General features: G+C 40.8%; 1 protein-coding gene across 8 annotated transcripts in view; it reads left to right on the top strand.

Moving 5' to 3' along the window:
- MOB1B (MOB kinase activator 1B) overlaps positions 1 to 17,401 on the top strand; it is a 91,572-nt gene that overhangs the window by 25,493 nt on the left and 48,678 nt on the right. Inside the window, exons 1-2 of one of the 8 annotated variants that reach the window (XM_069594305.1) lie at positions 6,060 to 6,416; positions 6,740 to 6,816. In XM_069594305.1, the coding sequence (XP_069450406.1) occupies positions 6,803 to 6,816 (14 nt within the window). In that variant the 5' untranslated portion in view covers positions 6,060 to 6,416; positions 6,740 to 6,802. Of the gene's footprint in view, positions 1 to 6,059; positions 6,528 to 6,739; positions 6,817 to 17,401 lie in introns of those variants that run through there. The other 7 variants (XM_069594311.1, XM_069594312.1, XM_069594306.1 and 4 more) reach the window with 7 other exon arrangements.

Below are 17,401 nucleotides of genomic sequence, written 5' to 3' on the forward strand. Positions count from 1 at the left end.
TCCATCTACATTATGCTTATAACTGCGTGCTGCTGCTGCTAAGCCGATTCAGTCATGTCCGACTCTGTGCAACCCCATGGACTGCAGCCTACCAGGCTCCTCCATCCATGGGAGTTTCCAGGCAAGAGTACTGGAGTGGGTTGCCATTGCCTTCTCCTCAAGATATGTGACTTTGAGAAAATTACATACATAACCTCTCAACATTAGTTTCCTTATTTATAAAAGAGGGAATATAACACCTAATATCAACCTGATGGGGAAACAAGAAACATAGAGATAAAATATATGAAAAGCGTAGCAGAATAATTGGCCTATCAGAAATACTCGGGCTTCCCCTGTGGCTCAGCTGATAAAGAATCCACCTGCAATGTGGGAGACCTGGGTTCTATCCCTGGGTTGGGAAGATCCCCTGGAGAAGGGAAAGGTTAACCATTCCAGTATTCTGGCCTAGAAAGAGGAGGACACAACTGAGCAACTTTCACTTTCAGAAACACTCAGTAAATGGCATGGCAACCCACTCTAGTGTTCTTGCCTGGGGAATCCCCAAAGACAGAGGAGCCTGGAGGGCTACAGTCCATAGGGTCGCAAAGAGTCGGACATGACTGAGCGACTTAGCACATGTTAATATAAAAGCAAAAATAATATTATGTAATAAAGTAATTAGATGGAATAATTACTATTTCAACCTAGATATTACGTAACCAAAACACTCCTGCACAAATGAATGCATTTTGTCAGGTTACTAAGAATTTGTTGCCCTGGTATATTTTATCTCAGGTTTGTTTGTCAGGTATCTATTCTTTCAGAAGCAGGTCATATTTCTGAATCAGAAGAGAAAAGGTACTCAAGAAATACTGAGGCTCAGAGTTAGCCATAGGGTTTGGATTTTGTGTTTCTCCTCTCTGGCATTAGGAACATTTGCTTTTAGTTTTACAGGTAAAAAAAATATATATATATATATATTTACATATATATATATGAGTAGAAGAAGCTGGCTAATGTGAGGGCAAGGAAAGAACTCTCTAATCCAAAAATTCATCTTCTATATCAACATTTACAATTTGAAATCCCTGTTAATAGTAATGCTTTTTCTAAATGAGAACTGCTATTTGTTCATTTTCTTTTAATTATGAAAAATTCCAAAACTAAATAAAAAGACACCACAGTATAATGCTCCTCATATACTTGTCACCTGGCTTTAACAATTCATCTGTACTCCTACTTCCGTTCCGCCTCCCATGCTATTCCGAAGCACATTCCAGGCATATTATTTCATCTGCAATTATTTCAGTACACATTTCTAAAAAAAAAGGCTCTTAAAAATATAGACACAACATCATCACTACAATTAATTGTCAGTTATTAGTAACATCAAATATCCAATATTTAAATTTTTTGATTCTCTATAAATGACATAGACATTTGCTACTGTTCTTTTTGAGACTGCATGTTTGAATCGAGATGCAAATGAACGTATACCTTACTACTAGTTGATATGCCTTTTATGTTTCTTTCAACCTCTAAGTTTCTTCAGCTGTTTTTTCCTTGTGATTCATTTGTTAAAGAAATTTGGTCCTGCATATTTTCCCCACAGTCTGGACTTGCTGCTTGCCTCTATGTTGTGTAATTTAACATGTTCTTTACCATATTCTTCTGTTCCCTGTATTTCCCATAGTTCAGTATATCTCATTGTAGAGGCTTGACTAGGTTCAGCTTCCAGAAGTGTGGTTTTCTCTCTTGTAATACCAGCAAGCCATTGGTAATCAATTTCTAGATCCATTTGGGGATGCAAAATGGTGACATTCTAATAATAAGTCAACCATTCCTATTTCATTTTTTAAAACTGAAATACTTCTATAAGGAGAAATTTCCCCGGATCTACTGTTTGGAAACTTGGCTTTAAAATAACTTGGTGTTATTTCCTTTGGGAAAGGAAACATATTGACACACTGGCAGTGACCAACTTATCCTATAAAAAGGTATAATGAATCATTTTCTTTAAGACTGTAGAAACCCTCACCTTGAGAAAAAAGGAGAATATAACTACAACTGAGAGAGGAAGTAAATGTTGATAAAAACCTGAGATAAAAAAACAAACAAACCTGAGATATTTGGGAAGAGATGAAAGGAGAAATTTTAGTGCTTACAGGTAGTGCTTTGCTAAGTCTATTCTTATCTGGCATATAAATTCCTATTTGGAAGCTTACCTTAAGGTTTTGAATACTATTTGCTTATTGAGGAGTCCTATATTCCTACCTCCTGTTCAGCTCTCTCCCCAGGTTCTGCACAGCACTCAAAGCTCTACCTGACATGGCTACTCTGATGTCTTAAAGACATTTCAGAGCTAACATATCTAACATGGAACTTTTAGTTTCATCTCAGAATTGTGATTCAGATCTTCCCTATTTCAATAAATGGCAGCACCACCTGCCAGTTACTAAAGAGAAAAAAATAGTAGTCTCTGACTCCTTCTTTCCTCTAATCCCTAGAGTCAATCAATCACCAAGTGCTGTTCATTTTCAGATTATTAACTTCTTCTATCTCTTATCAATGTTGCTACCCTAACCCATGTCACAACTGCTGAGAAACAACTGGACTATTACAATAGTCTTCTGGCATCCATGCTGACATGCTGGCCTTCTCTGGAACATTCTCCACAAGAAGAGAGCGTGACCTTTCTAAAAATGTCAATCAAGGATCATGAGCTGATAACTGTTGAAGCTGTGTGATGGATTCATTACACCAATTTATTGCCTTGTTTATATGTTTGAACTTTTCCAAATTAAAAAAAATAAAATGATGGGCATTCTCTGGCAGTCCAGTAATTAGGACTTGGTGCTCTCACTGCTGAGGGCCAGATCAGAGAACTAAAATCCCATAAGACGTGCTTTACAGCCAAAAATAATCAATTAAAAAATAAAACAAAATGTTACTCAGTTTATTTACCTTCTTATTATTGTACTTCTTAGATGACTCTTCGTTCTTGGAATAAAACTGAAATGTCTTACCTAAGCCTGTCAGCCCCAGCCAGCCCTCTGTTTACATGTCCAGCTTTATCTGATGCTACTCTTCCTGCTCAGGGTGCCCAGGCCATAACCAGTCACTTCTGAGAAACCTTTAAGCTCTTTCTTATCTTAGAGCATGTGTGCTTGTTATTCCCTCTACTAGAAAATGATCATTCCCTAGCTTTTTGCAAGGTTGGCTGCTTCTCTTCCTTCAGGTTTCAACAAAACTGCTCAATCTAAATTAGATCGTCCTCCTTTACCATTAATCTCTATCACATTATTCTGTTTATTTTATACCTTACCACAGTTTATAAGTATCTTGTTTGTTTATATATAAATATAAAGTGAATGGCTACCCACTCCAGTATTCTTGCCTGGAGAATTCCACGGACAGAGGAGCCTGGCAGGCTTCAGTTCATGGGGTTGCTAAGAGTTAGACATGACTGAGCCTGATGCAGATGATATCACCCTTATGGCAGAAAGTGAAGAGGAACTAGAAAGCCTCTAGATGAAAGCGAAAGAGGAGAGTGAAAAAGTTGGCTTAAAGCTCAACATTCAGAAAACTAAGATCATGGCATCTGGTCCCATAACTTCATAGGAAACAGATGGGGAAACAGTGGAAACAGCGTCAGACTTTATTTTGGGGGGGCTCCAAAATCACTGCAGATGGTGATTGCAGCCATGAAATTAAAAGACGCTTACTCTTTGGAAGGAAAGTTATGACCAACCTAGATAGCATATTCAAAAGCAGATACATTACTTTGCCAACAAAGGTCCGTCTAGTCAAGGCTATGGATTTTCCAGTGGTCATGTATGGATGTGAAAGTTGGACTGTGAAGAAAGCTGAGCACTGAAGAATTGATGCTTTTGATCTGTGGTGTTGGAGAAGACTCTTAGAGAGTCCCTTGGACTGCAAGGAGATCCAACCAGTCCATTCTAACGGAGATCGGTCCTGGGTGTTCATTGGAAGGACTGATGCTAAAGCTGAAACTCCAATATTTTGGCCACCTGATGAGTAGAGTTGACTCACTGGAAAAGACTCTGATGCTGGGAGGTATTGGGGGCAGGAGGAGAAGAGGTCGACAGAGGATGAGATGGCTGGGTGGCATCACCGACTCGATGGACAAGAGTTTGGGTAATCTCTGGGAGTTGGTGATGGACAGGGAGGCCTGGCATGCTGCATTTCATGGGGTCGCAAAGAGTCAGACACGACTGAGCAACTGAACTGAACTGAACTGAGCCACTAACATACACATTGGACACGTACTTGTTTATTACAATAAGAAATTAACTTAAATGAATAGTTAAAGATATTTCAAGGTATGGGACTTCCCTAGTGGTCCAGTGGCTAAGACTCTGTACTCCCAACACAGGGGGCCGGGGTTGAATTCCTAGTCAGGGAACTAGGTCCCACATGCCACAACCAAGAGTTCACATGCTACAACTAAGGATCCCACATGCCACAACAAAAATCGAAGATCCCAAGTGCTGCAACTAAGACTTGGTGCAGCTAAGCAAATAAATACCTTTTAAAAAAGATATTTTAAGGCATATACCCACTCACATTCTATTCTACTCATATTAAAACTCCAATTCTTTGAGAAACTGGTGGATAGAATTCAAATTTTAATCATCTTGCTTCATAAACACGGATTTATAAGCAAAGTAAGATTCTGATCAGGAGAATAACTTCTTGAAACTGAAATTTTAGGAAGATAGTAGTATGCAGTATGGATTGGTGAAGGAGAAAGCAGAATTAGAAATCTCTGTCTGAATATACCCTCTCTTTGGTTCTAAATTGCCCAATATTTTAAAGTGCTGAATAATTTTAAGTCACAGTCACTGTTTAATTTATATGCCCAACCTCTGAAATTATATTTTGTATAACTAACATGACACCTCTCTCATTTTTACCACCAAGACATCATGTAAGTTTTATCAACTGTTCAGTTCAGGCAACTCCCCTAGTGGGATGATAAAGAAAAACTCAGCAGGTATTGTTGCAGGTTCTGTCCTTTGCTAATCATTGTACTGATTCAGAGTCATAGGATTCATTTATATTTAGTTACACCAAAAACAGGCGACATAAGCCAGTCTACCAAACCAAGGAGCAGACACAAACTGTCTGCCAGTCATCTAAAGGCTGTTCCTGGCATGACAGAATTTTAGAACTGGAAGATACCTTAGAGATTATGTAACAATCCAAAACCTCCTCATTTTAAAGGGGGTGAAACTGTTGTTCTAATAGGTTGACAAACTTACTCTTACCAAAGTAAATTATAATATCCTAATCTGGTAATGCAAGTCTTATTTTCAGAAGACACTTAAGGAATTGAATAGTAAGTCTGTATCATATCAAAATCTAGAACACAGGGCTTTTATGTCATAAATCCATTTTTTTCGTTGTAGTAAGATAATGTCTCCTTTTCCCTCTTTTCCAGCATTTTTCCTTTAAGTCTTTTAAAATTATTCCAGTGACCTCTGCTGTTCCTCAGATAGTACTGAGACAAATATTTTCTTGTTTTTAAAAATGGTTTGCTTTATCGACATGCCAAACTTATAGTACATAAAGTCAACAGAACACATTTCATACTGGCATCTCCTTCAAGTCCTCCTAAGAGCCCAAGGTGGGTTACAAGCTATATAAAATTTAAGTTTTGTTCAAATTCTTTGAAAAGTTACTTGTAGATTTGATGGATCTTGTAAGCAAAGAAGATGGACATATTTCAGTAAAACAAATCGATACCTAAATTCATAATGCTGTGGAAGGCTGGTTATCAGTCCGCAACCTCTGTTAAGCATTTATTTGGCTCAAGCGTATTATTGCCATTAAGCAGTCTGATGCACAAAACATTCTAGAAGCTAGAAGGAATTCAGTCCCCCTTACAGAGGAACTTGCATTTCATATAGTTAAGGGACCCAGGTCAAAGCTTTATAATCTACAGTATTTGCTCAACATTCCTTGAGTATGTCACCACAGCAGTTTTCCCAGCTGCTGATGACAGCCTCACTCTCCTGCAGAGGCAGTGTTGGACCCTGGCTATCTCCTAGTTCTGGCTTTTAAACATGCCCATAAAACAACCCACTTAGATCCCTTCCTCTCTTCGGGTGAAACCACACCCAAACCATTCCTACCAGATGAAATTCCCTCCTCTTTTTACATACTTAGCAGAGAGACTCCACAGCCTTTCATCTAGGCACTCAGAGTGGGCAGAACTCTGCTGGCAATTCCATCCCTCAGTTCAGGACCCTGACATCCCAGAGTTGAAGCCAACTTCCTTCCAGATCGCTGACACCCAGCTAAGCAGCTTGGAGCGCTTTGCCACCGCCCACAACTTCCAACGGGGTGGACTGGCCTCGACCGGCCGGGCAGCCACCGCGCACCGGCGGGCGTGGTCTGCGGCTGCCTAGGTGTCCAGAACGTTGGGGACTAGGGGATCGCAGCGGGAGGGGCAGGGTGGGCGCCCACCGCTCTCGCGAGAGCTCACGAGGTTGGGGCAGCGAGGGTCTGGGGACCGGGAGGTGCGGGAGCGCGCGGCGGCCCTTCGGGGAGCAGGCGAACAGCCCTTTCCCCGCCTTCTTTTCCTTCCCCTCCCATTGAGTGATTCAAGCCGTGAGCTTCCCACTTCCGCCCCCTCTGCGAGCCATTGGAACTAGCGAAGCCAAACAAGTTGCGGCGGCCGAGCAGCTGGAGCTCCCCGCCTCCTCATCTTCTCCTCCTCTTTGCTTTCCAGGCCTGGCCGCTGCCGTCCCGAGGCCCCGCGACCGCCGAGCCCGCAGCCCAAGCCGCGGCCAACATGAGCTTCTTGTTGTGAGTAGCCAGGCCCCGCGCGCGCCGGCTTTGTTCAGGCGACCTGGGCCGCGGCCCCCGCCCGCCCGCCCGCCCGCCCGCCTGGCCCCGCGCCGGGCAGGTCTCTGGGAACCTATCCTGAGTGCTCGCGCTGCCTGACCGCTGCCGCCTCCCGGGCCGGGTTCGAGTACGCGGGGAATCTCCAGCCCCCAGGGAAGTTCTTTATCCCCGGACCCCTAGTCCCGACAACCTCGATGGATGCCTGCGGCCGTGTTTCTCCACCACCCCATCCTCTCCTCTCGCTCTTCTGCGTTTGTTTGTTTGCACGCTCTACAGGGATACCTCCCACTCTTCCGCGTGACCAGTACCCGAGGCGTGCAGGGTCGCCTGTTTCCCTCTCCCCTGGCCATTGCTTTTTCGTGGATCCCAAGCACAGAAAACAGAGCTTTAACCCGTCCCCCTAGGATCCTTTTCACTCCCCTCGTAGGTTTTAGGAGTGGGTAGTTGGGGCGACAAGTCTCGTGGCTGTAACACACTTAACGCGGCAGCTGACGGGTCGGGATCCCTTGGTGACAGCCAGGGGTCTTGGGGACGGAGCTCCTGGCTTTCCCGAGGTGCCCCTCCTCCCCGCGTGCTCCCCTGAAGAGCACGGGCTTTTATCTTTCTAGACAACCACCATATAGGGTCTTGTCGTGTGCCCTGAGTTGATTAGGTCCGCTGGGGAGTTGTTTTGCAAATCATTTGTAAATGCCAACTCCGCGTCACATTTAGTGCTGGTCATTATTTCCCTTACTTACCGTTTATTGCAGACAAATTGAGGGGGATGGGCAGAAAGATGGGGTGGCTGGATGGGAGTATGGTGGCAGCAAACAAGCCTCAGGTCCTCTGAAAATAGACCTTATGCTTTGGGGGACTGCTCTTTTGAAGGCTTGGTAGTGATTTACCTCTGTTTAATCCGTGGTTAGAAAGCTAGTACAAATTCGGAGATTGAAACCCACCCCCTATGCTCGTTTACTGTTGTGGAGAAAATTAGCATTTAAAGATTTATTTTTTTGTCCCAATTTTCTTTTCCTGCCTCCCATGATTTTTCATCATCACACTGGCATCTGAATCCTGAGAATTTAATTCACCCTTATTTTCACAAGCTTGTATCTAGAATATTAATCCTTTTTAGGATGTTTAAGCAAAACTGAGATATCACAGAGGCCTAACAGGCAGGTTAGGCTTGCTAGTATTTCTGATATGCACAGGGTAGTGAGGGGCCTGGCTTGTGTCAACCTGCCTTAACACGTTTGAGCTTGTTAAATGTCTTTCTTACGCTCATCCTGGAAGTTGATTCTGAGTTGTCAGCTAGATAGTACTAGATGAGAGGCCTGAGTGACGTAAAAATCTTCATTTCTCATTTTAGTTTCAGTCAACAAATGCAAACATCTCAGCTTGAAATTTTTCATCTCGAGTATTTTTTTTACATTGCTGATGTTTGATTTCTTCAAGAATTTAAAAGCCATCTTTAAGAAAGCAGTATAGATGTCCTTGACTGCTTCTGATGGGCCTTGTCTCTGAGAACTCATAGCTAACTCATGGCTAACTCATGGCTGAAGCAGGGAAGAACCATATTTGGCTGAAACCAGGGGATAAAGAAAGTTTAGGTGGTATTTTCTGAGTATAAATACAATAGTATCCTACTCTTCTGTGGCTCAGTATTTGATAATTACAGAAATGCTGTGGATGAGTTCATTTTCCTGAAGCATATTAGCTACCTCAATCATAAAAAAGAATCTTGCCATAGTTATTGTATATAGTACATGGGCTTTTTAGGGGGCACAGTGGTGAAGAATCCACCTGCCAAGCAGGAAACATGGGTTTGATCCCTGGGTCTAGAAGATCCCCTGGAGAAGGAAATGGCCACCCACTCCAGTATTCTTGCCTGGGAAATCCCATGGACATAGGAGACTGACAGGCTACAGTCCATGTGGTCACAAAGAGTCTGACACAACTTTAGCTTCTAAACAACAACAATTTGGAACACAGTTTTTCAGTCAAGTCACATGTAGCCGTTAATTAATTCTCAAGGTATTTTGTCCACGTGCTTGACTGTCCAAAAAAGTTAATCTAATATTTTTGGTTTTGATTTTCGTCCACTAGTAGTTTTAAAATATGAAGTAGAGAAATATTGATAATTATCAGAAGTATAAGAACAAAGTTTTGGTTATTATCTATTCATTATTTGGTATAGTTTCCTGGATATTATTTCTGTTTAAACAGATAAGCAGAGAGTGTAACGTAAAAGCTGCACTTCAGGAGTTAAATACAAATATTTTCCCCAGTTCTTGGAAGCTTGCTTGTAAGGCTGCCATAAGTGGATGGAGGTGAGGAAATAGGGCAATGTGATATACGCATATGAAGGTGATGACTCGTAACTTTTGCAGGCTGTAAGATAGAAGGAAAGAATTATTGATTAAAAAAAAATCATTCATATGCAGGCACTGGTATAGGCACTGGGAATCATTTTTGAACAAAACAGATGAAAATTCCTGCTTTAGTGGAGCTTATTTTCTGGTAAGGGACTTCCCTGGTGGCTCAGATGGTAAAGTGTCTGTCTACAATGCGGGAGACCCGGGTTCGATCCCTGGGTTGGGAAGATCCGCTGGAGAAGGAAATGGCAATCCACTCCAGTACTATTGCCTGGAAAATCCCGTGAACAGGGGAGCCTGGTAGGCTACAGTCCATCATAAACACTGAACATCAGTACCTTTTATAGTATGGTAGGAGGTTGTCAGTGGCCCAAAGTCCCTGAGAAAGATGTTTTAGATAGGAAGGGAAGTAATTTTAGGTAATCTTCGGGGGAGGTGTTTAGTTAAGCTGCAGCAGATACCTTTGTGTAGCTTTTATACAAATGGCTCAGAGTAAATTTGCACTTCATATATGAATCTGACTGGGACAAAGCTTTGGTTGTGCTCTATATTGGCCTGTGTGTGTCTTCAAATTTAGCTAAACTCCCAGATGGTGCATGCAAAAACTTTACAGGAACCTAATTTAACTTTGTAGACTCAAATCTTTAAACACATCCTTAGCACCTGCTGTATGTTAGGCATTGTGCAAGATGTGAGACTGCAGAAATGGTAGACAGTGTATAAATAGTCATCTGTAAGAGATGCTGTGCAACCCCAGGGATCCAGAGAATACAGAGCATTTTGTCCTGTCCTTTCATGGAAGAAATGATGAATGGAAGGTATAACGGGAGTTCTCTAAAAGGGGAAATGGGAGATTTCAGTCAGAGGAAGCATCAGGAGGCATGAAATTGCCTGTGAATTCTCCATTTTGTTCAGGTTTATTCAAGAGGCTGTAGAACTGGAGACTTGGACGGGATCTTTCAGTAACACAGCCTATTCCCCTCATCTTGCTCAAGTGGCAAAATCCCAACTTCAGGTTACTTACCTAATTATTAGCCTGGGTAGAATCGGAACACAGTTTTCTTGATTTAGGGCTTTTCCTATCCTGATGTTTTATGAGTATAAAATTCAGGGAGATGTAGGATCAGAGTGAGTTCTTAACAGTATCATTCAACAAATATTAATATATAGTGTGTTCTCTTTGTTTCTAGCATTTTTAGATTGCAGGTCTCTTTTGACATGTAATTCCACAGAAACATTTGATTAGGAAAAATGAAGTGAAAGTCACTCAGTTGTATCTGACTCTTTGTGACCCCTTGGATTGTAACCCACCAGACTCCTCTGTCCATGGAGTTCTTCAGGCAAGAATACTGGAGTGGGTTGCCATTTCCTTCTCCAGGGGATCTTTCAGACCCAGGGATGGAACTCGGGTCTCCTGCATAGCAGGCAGTTTCTTTACAGATTGAGCCACCAGGAAAGCCCCCCACGGTGTAATTTCCTAATGTAAGACTACTCAGTTGGAACAGAGTTAAAATAAATATAGTTAACTTTAAAATGGAAATTCGTAGGAAAGGTGGTTTAGGAATGTGAATTATTTCTGTATAGGAAGAAACAAAGAGGTTGGGCAAGGAAGGAAAAAAGGAAAGAAATATTTATTAAGCATAATGGTGGACAACTGCCATTTGTGTTTTCAAAAAAAAAAGAGGCAGTTTAGGAAAGGGGACCCAGGTTTTCAGCTGTGTTAAAAGCTGTCTCTGTCTGTCTCTTCTGCTTTTCTCTCTTCTCTCCTTTCTTTCAAAGACCCCTCTGCCCCACCCATCCCAGCATCTTTGTTTTCATTCAGATGATTTAACTGATTTTAGTACCTGAACATCCTCACCTATAAAAGAAATTCGTAGTAAAATAACCTAAGTACTATGTACCAGGCACTAAATGCTTTAAATAGTTTAATAACAAATAGGAACCCCATTTTTACAGATGAAGAAACTGACAAAGAGAGTTTAAATAACTTGCTCAAAATTAAGTGGCCAGTCCGTGGGGTAGCTGGAATTTGAATCCTGGCAGTCTCAATCCAGAGAACCTGCCTCATATTACCTTATCTATAATTGTAAAATTATATAAAAAGGTAGTATTCAGACGGGCCTTGTTTTTCAGAGAAGTCTTCCATTACCAGATATTAATATCTCATACTGTTAGGACTGTTTTCTAAGGTGGAAGAAAAAATAAAAACCTTTACATTTAAATAATACTTTAACATTATTTTTTACTTTTAGTGTAGTATTAATGCACATTTTGATGAAATCACAAAATACTGATCAGAAAAGGAAGAACATAAAAATCTCTCATAATTGCACCTTCAGAGATAGCTATTGTATTTTGTGATATTACTTCCTAATCTTTTCCATCATGTTTTGTTTGTATATATTTAAAAATAAACAAATAGATCTCTACTGTGCATAGATCAAGTTTTTCACTTGTAAATTTTTTATGTCAGTATACTACTGCAGAATCACTTTGAGTGTCTGTTGACCAAGTATTAACAGTTTTGTTGTTTGTCAACCCAATTAAGTATGGTATGCTTGTTTTGCAGAGGGAATTGAAGTCAGTTTGGTCGTGTTTTCAGAACTGTAGTTTTGGGAATTGTGACTACTTGGCTGGCCTTGGTATACTTTTACCATCTTTTATAGAGTTGCAGTTGTTTTACATTACTGACTGCAAAATAATTAGTTTGATTACTTTTACCATTAATGTTTTTTTTTCTTGATGTAAAGAGTTCTTGTACCTTTAGAGTTTTGGATATATGAAAACATATGTAATACTTCTCTTTAGTTGTATATTTGGTTAGGAGGTATTAAAGCAGGGCTTTCCTGATGGCTCTATGCGTAAAGAATCTGCCTGCAATTCAAGAGATATAAGAGAATCTGGTTTGATCCCCAGGTTGGGAAGATCCCCTGGAGGAGGAAATGGCAAACCCCTGCAGAATTCTTGCCTGAAAAATCCCATGGACAGAGGAGCCTGATAGGCTATAATCGAAAGGGTTATAATTAATATTTAATATTTTTTAGGAACTGTTTTGGGGCTATATACCTATCCCCTTCCTCATTCCATTTTCACCTACGAGTTCTAATGTCTGTTAAAATTTCTTTTCTGTATTATTATTATGATGCTTGACAATGTTCTCATTCTATCACTGCTTTTATACTTATTATTTGACATTTTTACTTTAAGGGAGCCTTTATCCTTTCCATTAATTAATTTATTTTTTAATATCAGCATGGGCTCATGGGTTTCTGTTTTATTTAATGAGTTAATTTTGACCATCACAGCTTATTTTGGTGCTCAGATTGTCTCAGTTATGGCTAGTGGGAGTCCTCTTGAGGCTGTCTTCTGGGTCCATTTGATTCGTTCCTGTCTTGAGCACTCCATTCCTTTCAGCACCATCAGACATTCCCGGTTTATCTTATACTTTCCATGCCTCAACCCTGGGGCTGACCACTTCCCTGAGGGCCTTGGTTCTAGCCAGCAGAGGAGATAGTACTTGGGAACCAGAATTTAGGTGATAGGTGTCCTCATTACTGCAGATGTTTGCTGCTCCCAACCATCTCATTGGCCGATGCTAGAAAAATCCATACCCACACGAATTTAAATCGAAATACTTTTTCTATGTCTATTCATCTGAGTCTCATCCCTTTACATGTTTTTCACTTCCTCTTTTGTCAGTGAGAAACCTGGCTCTAATACTCAGTATACTTAGTTGTTCAGACCTCTCTGTCTAAAGCGATTCTCCTAACTCTGCCTGACCACCTCTCTTGTGGCTTGTCCTCCGGCTGTCATCCAGCCACCATTACTCCCTGAGCACGTGTGGACCCTCACTTCCTCCGTAATAAGGATGAAAGCAGTTTGATACTCCGTTGTGTATGGTATGAGTGTGATAGTAATCTAATTTATTTCCCCATGGATCCTGTCTTTAAAACTGATACCTCAGACATGTTGGGAGGATACTTCATCCTGAATGTAAAAGTTCTAGCTCAGTAAATTGTAGTTCCATGTAGCAGTGATATCTAGTTTGTTGTCAACATCTCAGCAGTGTGATGGTTGCTTGTAGCTGTTCTTGTTTTTTATAAACATAGTCAGCATTTCTGATTACTAAATCAGAGCCAATTTCTGTAGGTTTATTATCATATGTATTAGTGCTACTTTGATTTTCTGAAATTAGAACTTAAAAGCAGGAGTTTGAAGGTAAATAAACATATTTGGCTAATAGTCTAAGAACCTCATAGCCAGGTGGCCTTATTGTTACTATTTGCAGTGGAAAGACTGGGTCTTACTTTATTGCTACTATTGTTTTTATCTTTTTGCCTAAGTTCTCCTGTTCTCAAACTGAAATTTGATGAAAATACTTCAGTAGTTGTAGTATTGGGTATTAATTTTTGTGTTTCTTTGTAGGGATAGTTAATGGTTTAACTTAAATACTTTCTTATTATTCAGTACAAACATAGAATAAAATGGAAGCAGTAGGAGTCAAAGTCTTTTATGACAACTTTTCTGGAGTCTCGATGCCCAGATCATGTTCCAGACAGGTGGGCAGCAGCATGGTCCCCTCTTTAGAGAATCAGTTTGCTGGTGGCCTGTGTCATTAGGTTTAACTACTGAAGTAGCTCTTTGTTTAAAAACTCCCCGTTGGTTATAGGTTTTACTCACATATGCCTGGCTCCATTCTCCCTAGCCCTTCCTCAAACCCTGCCAAATGTTCAGCTGGTTCTCTTAGTTCCAACTCTTAGAAACTGCACTTTTGAGCCAGTGAACAACAATCTGATTTGTCAAAACTGAAGTCTCTCACCTGGAGCACAGCATTGTTTGGAGTACTGATGCTTGTGTCTCCACCCTATTTGTTAAGGACTCCGAAAGGAGTCTTTATCGTCAGACTGTTCAACCTGTAAGTCAATCCTCTCTTAAACTTTTCAAGCTTTTAATTTGATAAATGGCAATTTATCAAGAACTGAAATTTTTTAAAAAGTTTTTTTTTCCGATTATAATGAGAGCCAAACTATACCAAAAAATACAATTCTAAGTGGCTAGACATTGGGAAAGTGTCCCTCAGTTGAACTGTACTAATTTTAGTTTTTGCTGAAGTAGGAGCACCTTTATAAGGTGTTGGGACTGTATTGTCAAATGATAACTAGGTTCTAGAGATGCATTTACCCTTTTTTGTCATTGAATATTTAAAAGAAAGTCTCGCTGTCATTTTATTTATTATTATTATTATTATTATTTTTACTTTATTTTACTTTACAATACTGTATTGGTTTCGACATACATTGACCTGAATCCACCACGGGTGTACATGAGATCCCAACATGAACCCCCCTCCCACCTCCCTCCCCACAACATCCCTCTGGGTCATCCCCAGGCACCAGCCCCAAGCATGCTGTATCCTGCATCAGACATAGACTGGCGATTCGATTCTTACATGATAGTATACATGTTTCAATGCCATTCTCCCAAATCATCCCACCCTCTCCCTCGCCCTCTGAGTCCAAAAATCCGCTATACACATCTGTGTCTTTTTTGCTGTCTTGCATACAGGGTCATCATTGCCATCTTTCTAAATTCCATATATATGTGTTAGTATACTGTATTGATGTTTTTCTTTCTGGCTTACTTCACTCTATATAATCGGCTCCAGTTTCATCCATCTCAACAGAACTGATTCAAATGTATTCTTTTTAACAGCTGAGTAATACTCCATTGTGTATATGTACCACAGCTTTCTTATCCTTTCAGCACCATTGGGACAAAAGGTTACTCTTGACCCTCTGGTGACAGAAGGTCATCTCCTGGGCTGAGGAGATCAATATCTATATATAACTCTTGAGAAGTCTACTTTAGACAAAGTGTGTAGCTTTGGTATCACTTAGGAGTGATTTTTAAAAGTACCTTCAAGTTTGAGAAGTTTTAGACAATAGTAAGTGGAGTTTGTCTGGATATTGAGTTAAATGATTCAAAATAAAGAAGAAAATTCTTTGGTGTTCAGCATAACACTACCTCTGTTCTTGAGAGACTCTGCGAGGCCCTGACAAAGATTCTTTACTTGACCACACTTTGGTCAGGTCTTGAACCTTCTCCTAGGCCTATCTGCGCACTTCCTTGTAAAAAGTCCAGCTTTAGTAAGAACCCTGCTGGTCGGTTTAACTAGAATCCCCTGCCACCCTCAGGATCTGATCTGCTTCCTCATCCACCACCATCCCTCAGGTGATATCTGATCACCTCGGCCTGTGTTCAACAAGAATCCTGTTCAGTTCAGTTCAGTCGCTTAGTTGTGTCTGACTCTTTGCGATCCCATGGGCTATTAAGAATCCTGTTAGGTCAATTTAACCAGGACTGCCCCCCGACCCAGCCCCGTTCCCCTGATATGTTGTCTTGCACCCAGCCCTGTTCCCCTGATATATTGTCTTGGTAATTTTTTCGTTCCCCCCTGCACCCTGCTCCTTGGTTATAAATTCCCACTTGCCTTACCAATGCTGTATTTGGAGTTAACTCAATCTGTCTATCCTACTGTAAAATCCCACTGCAGTAGCCCCAATAGCTGTCTGATTGTTCCTGAATAAAGTCTGTATACCATTTTTAACCTGGTGGTGCAGAGGTTAAAGCGTCTGCCTGCAATATGAGAGAACTGGGTTCGATCCCTGGGTCGGGAAGATCCCTTGGAGAAGGAAATGGCAACCCACTCCAGTATTCCATGGACAGAGGAGCTTGGTGGGCTACAATCCACGGGTCGTAAAGAGTCGGACACAACTGAGCGACTTCACTTTCACTTTCACCATTTTTAACAGATGTCAGTGAATATTATTTTTTCCTTAACAGTCCTCAAGGTTAAATTCTCTGGTTGTCTTTACACACTTATAATTATTTATAATTATTATGTAAGGTCTTTTCCTCCTTCCTAGACTGTAAGTTTCATAAGGTTTGTTCACTGTTTTATTTCCCAGCATGTTAGTACATGCTTGGCATGTACTTGCTTGGCAAGTATGTCCTCAGTGTATAAATATTTTTGATTAACTGAAGGTTGTCATAGAACAGTGGCTTGTGAGTGAGGAGACCTGGGTTTTAAGAGTCTTTGGTTTGTCACTGACCATGTGACTTTGGGCACATCACTTAATTTCTTTTATTTTCTCTGTTTACTGGGGCAAAATAAATGCCTGTGCCATTGAGTAGATGTGAGAATTAAATGAGAGAATGTATATGGAGGTTTTCAACAACCAGAGAATCATGTACATGAAATTCCCAAGCCAGTATATAAACTCTTTCTGAATTCAATTTTTTTTTAGCTATCTTAGCATGGTATTGCTGAATATTACAATAAATATTTATTGGCATCACCTGTGTATAAGCAGAGTGTTATTAGCTACTAGTGGCAGGAGAAGAAAGGTGGGGGTTCAGAAATAAAATGTGGTCTCTGTTCTCAAGAATCTTAAAATTGGAGACTGGAATGTTAACATGGATATGCTCTTCAATAATTTTTTGTAATTCATTGGTTTGAAGTCCATTGGTTAATGAAGGCTAAAGATTATTGAGATTATTATTAATGTCCTATTGAGTGTACAGACATCTTTGTGTGAAATAGAGAAGCATTTATAAAAGTTGTAAGATGGGACTTTCTGGCGGTCCCGTGGTTAAGACTCGGCACTTCCAGTGAAGGGAGTGAGGGTTCCGTCCCTGGTTGGGGGACTAAGATCCTGCGTGCTGCATGGTGGCTAAAAAAAGAATTTTTTTTTTTAGATGGGTCTGGTATGTATGTGCTGTAGAAGTTTTGCAGATGTGGGCTTCTGTATTTTTAAGCAGAGGCTGTTTCTATGAGGATGGGTTTGACGGACCATTTTGCTTAGTTTAGGTACTGCTGCTTCTGTTGTTCCATTCTAGCATCACATTTTTTGTTTTTGTTTTGGCTGTACTGCAAGGATTGAGCCAGGCCACGGTAAGGAAAGCGAGCCTAACCACTGGACCTCCAGAGAATTCCGTGGCATGGTAGGGAGGATGGGGGTGTGTGTGTCTGTGTGTTCTTTTCTGTTTTTTTGGCTTTGCAACGTGTGGGATCTTAGTTCCCCGCCAGGGATTGAACCCATACCTCACCGCCTTTGAAGCACGTTATCTTAACCACTGGACTTCCAGGGAAGTCCCACATTGTATTTTTTTAATACCGAAAGGAGGTGGCT

This window comes from Ovis canadensis, chromosome 6, assembly GCF_042477335.2.
Source record: "Ovis canadensis isolate MfBH-ARS-UI-01 breed Bighorn chromosome 6, ARS-UI_OviCan_v2, whole genome shotgun sequence".
NCBI classification, from domain to species: Eukaryota; Metazoa; Chordata; class Mammalia; order Artiodactyla; family Bovidae; genus Ovis; species Ovis canadensis.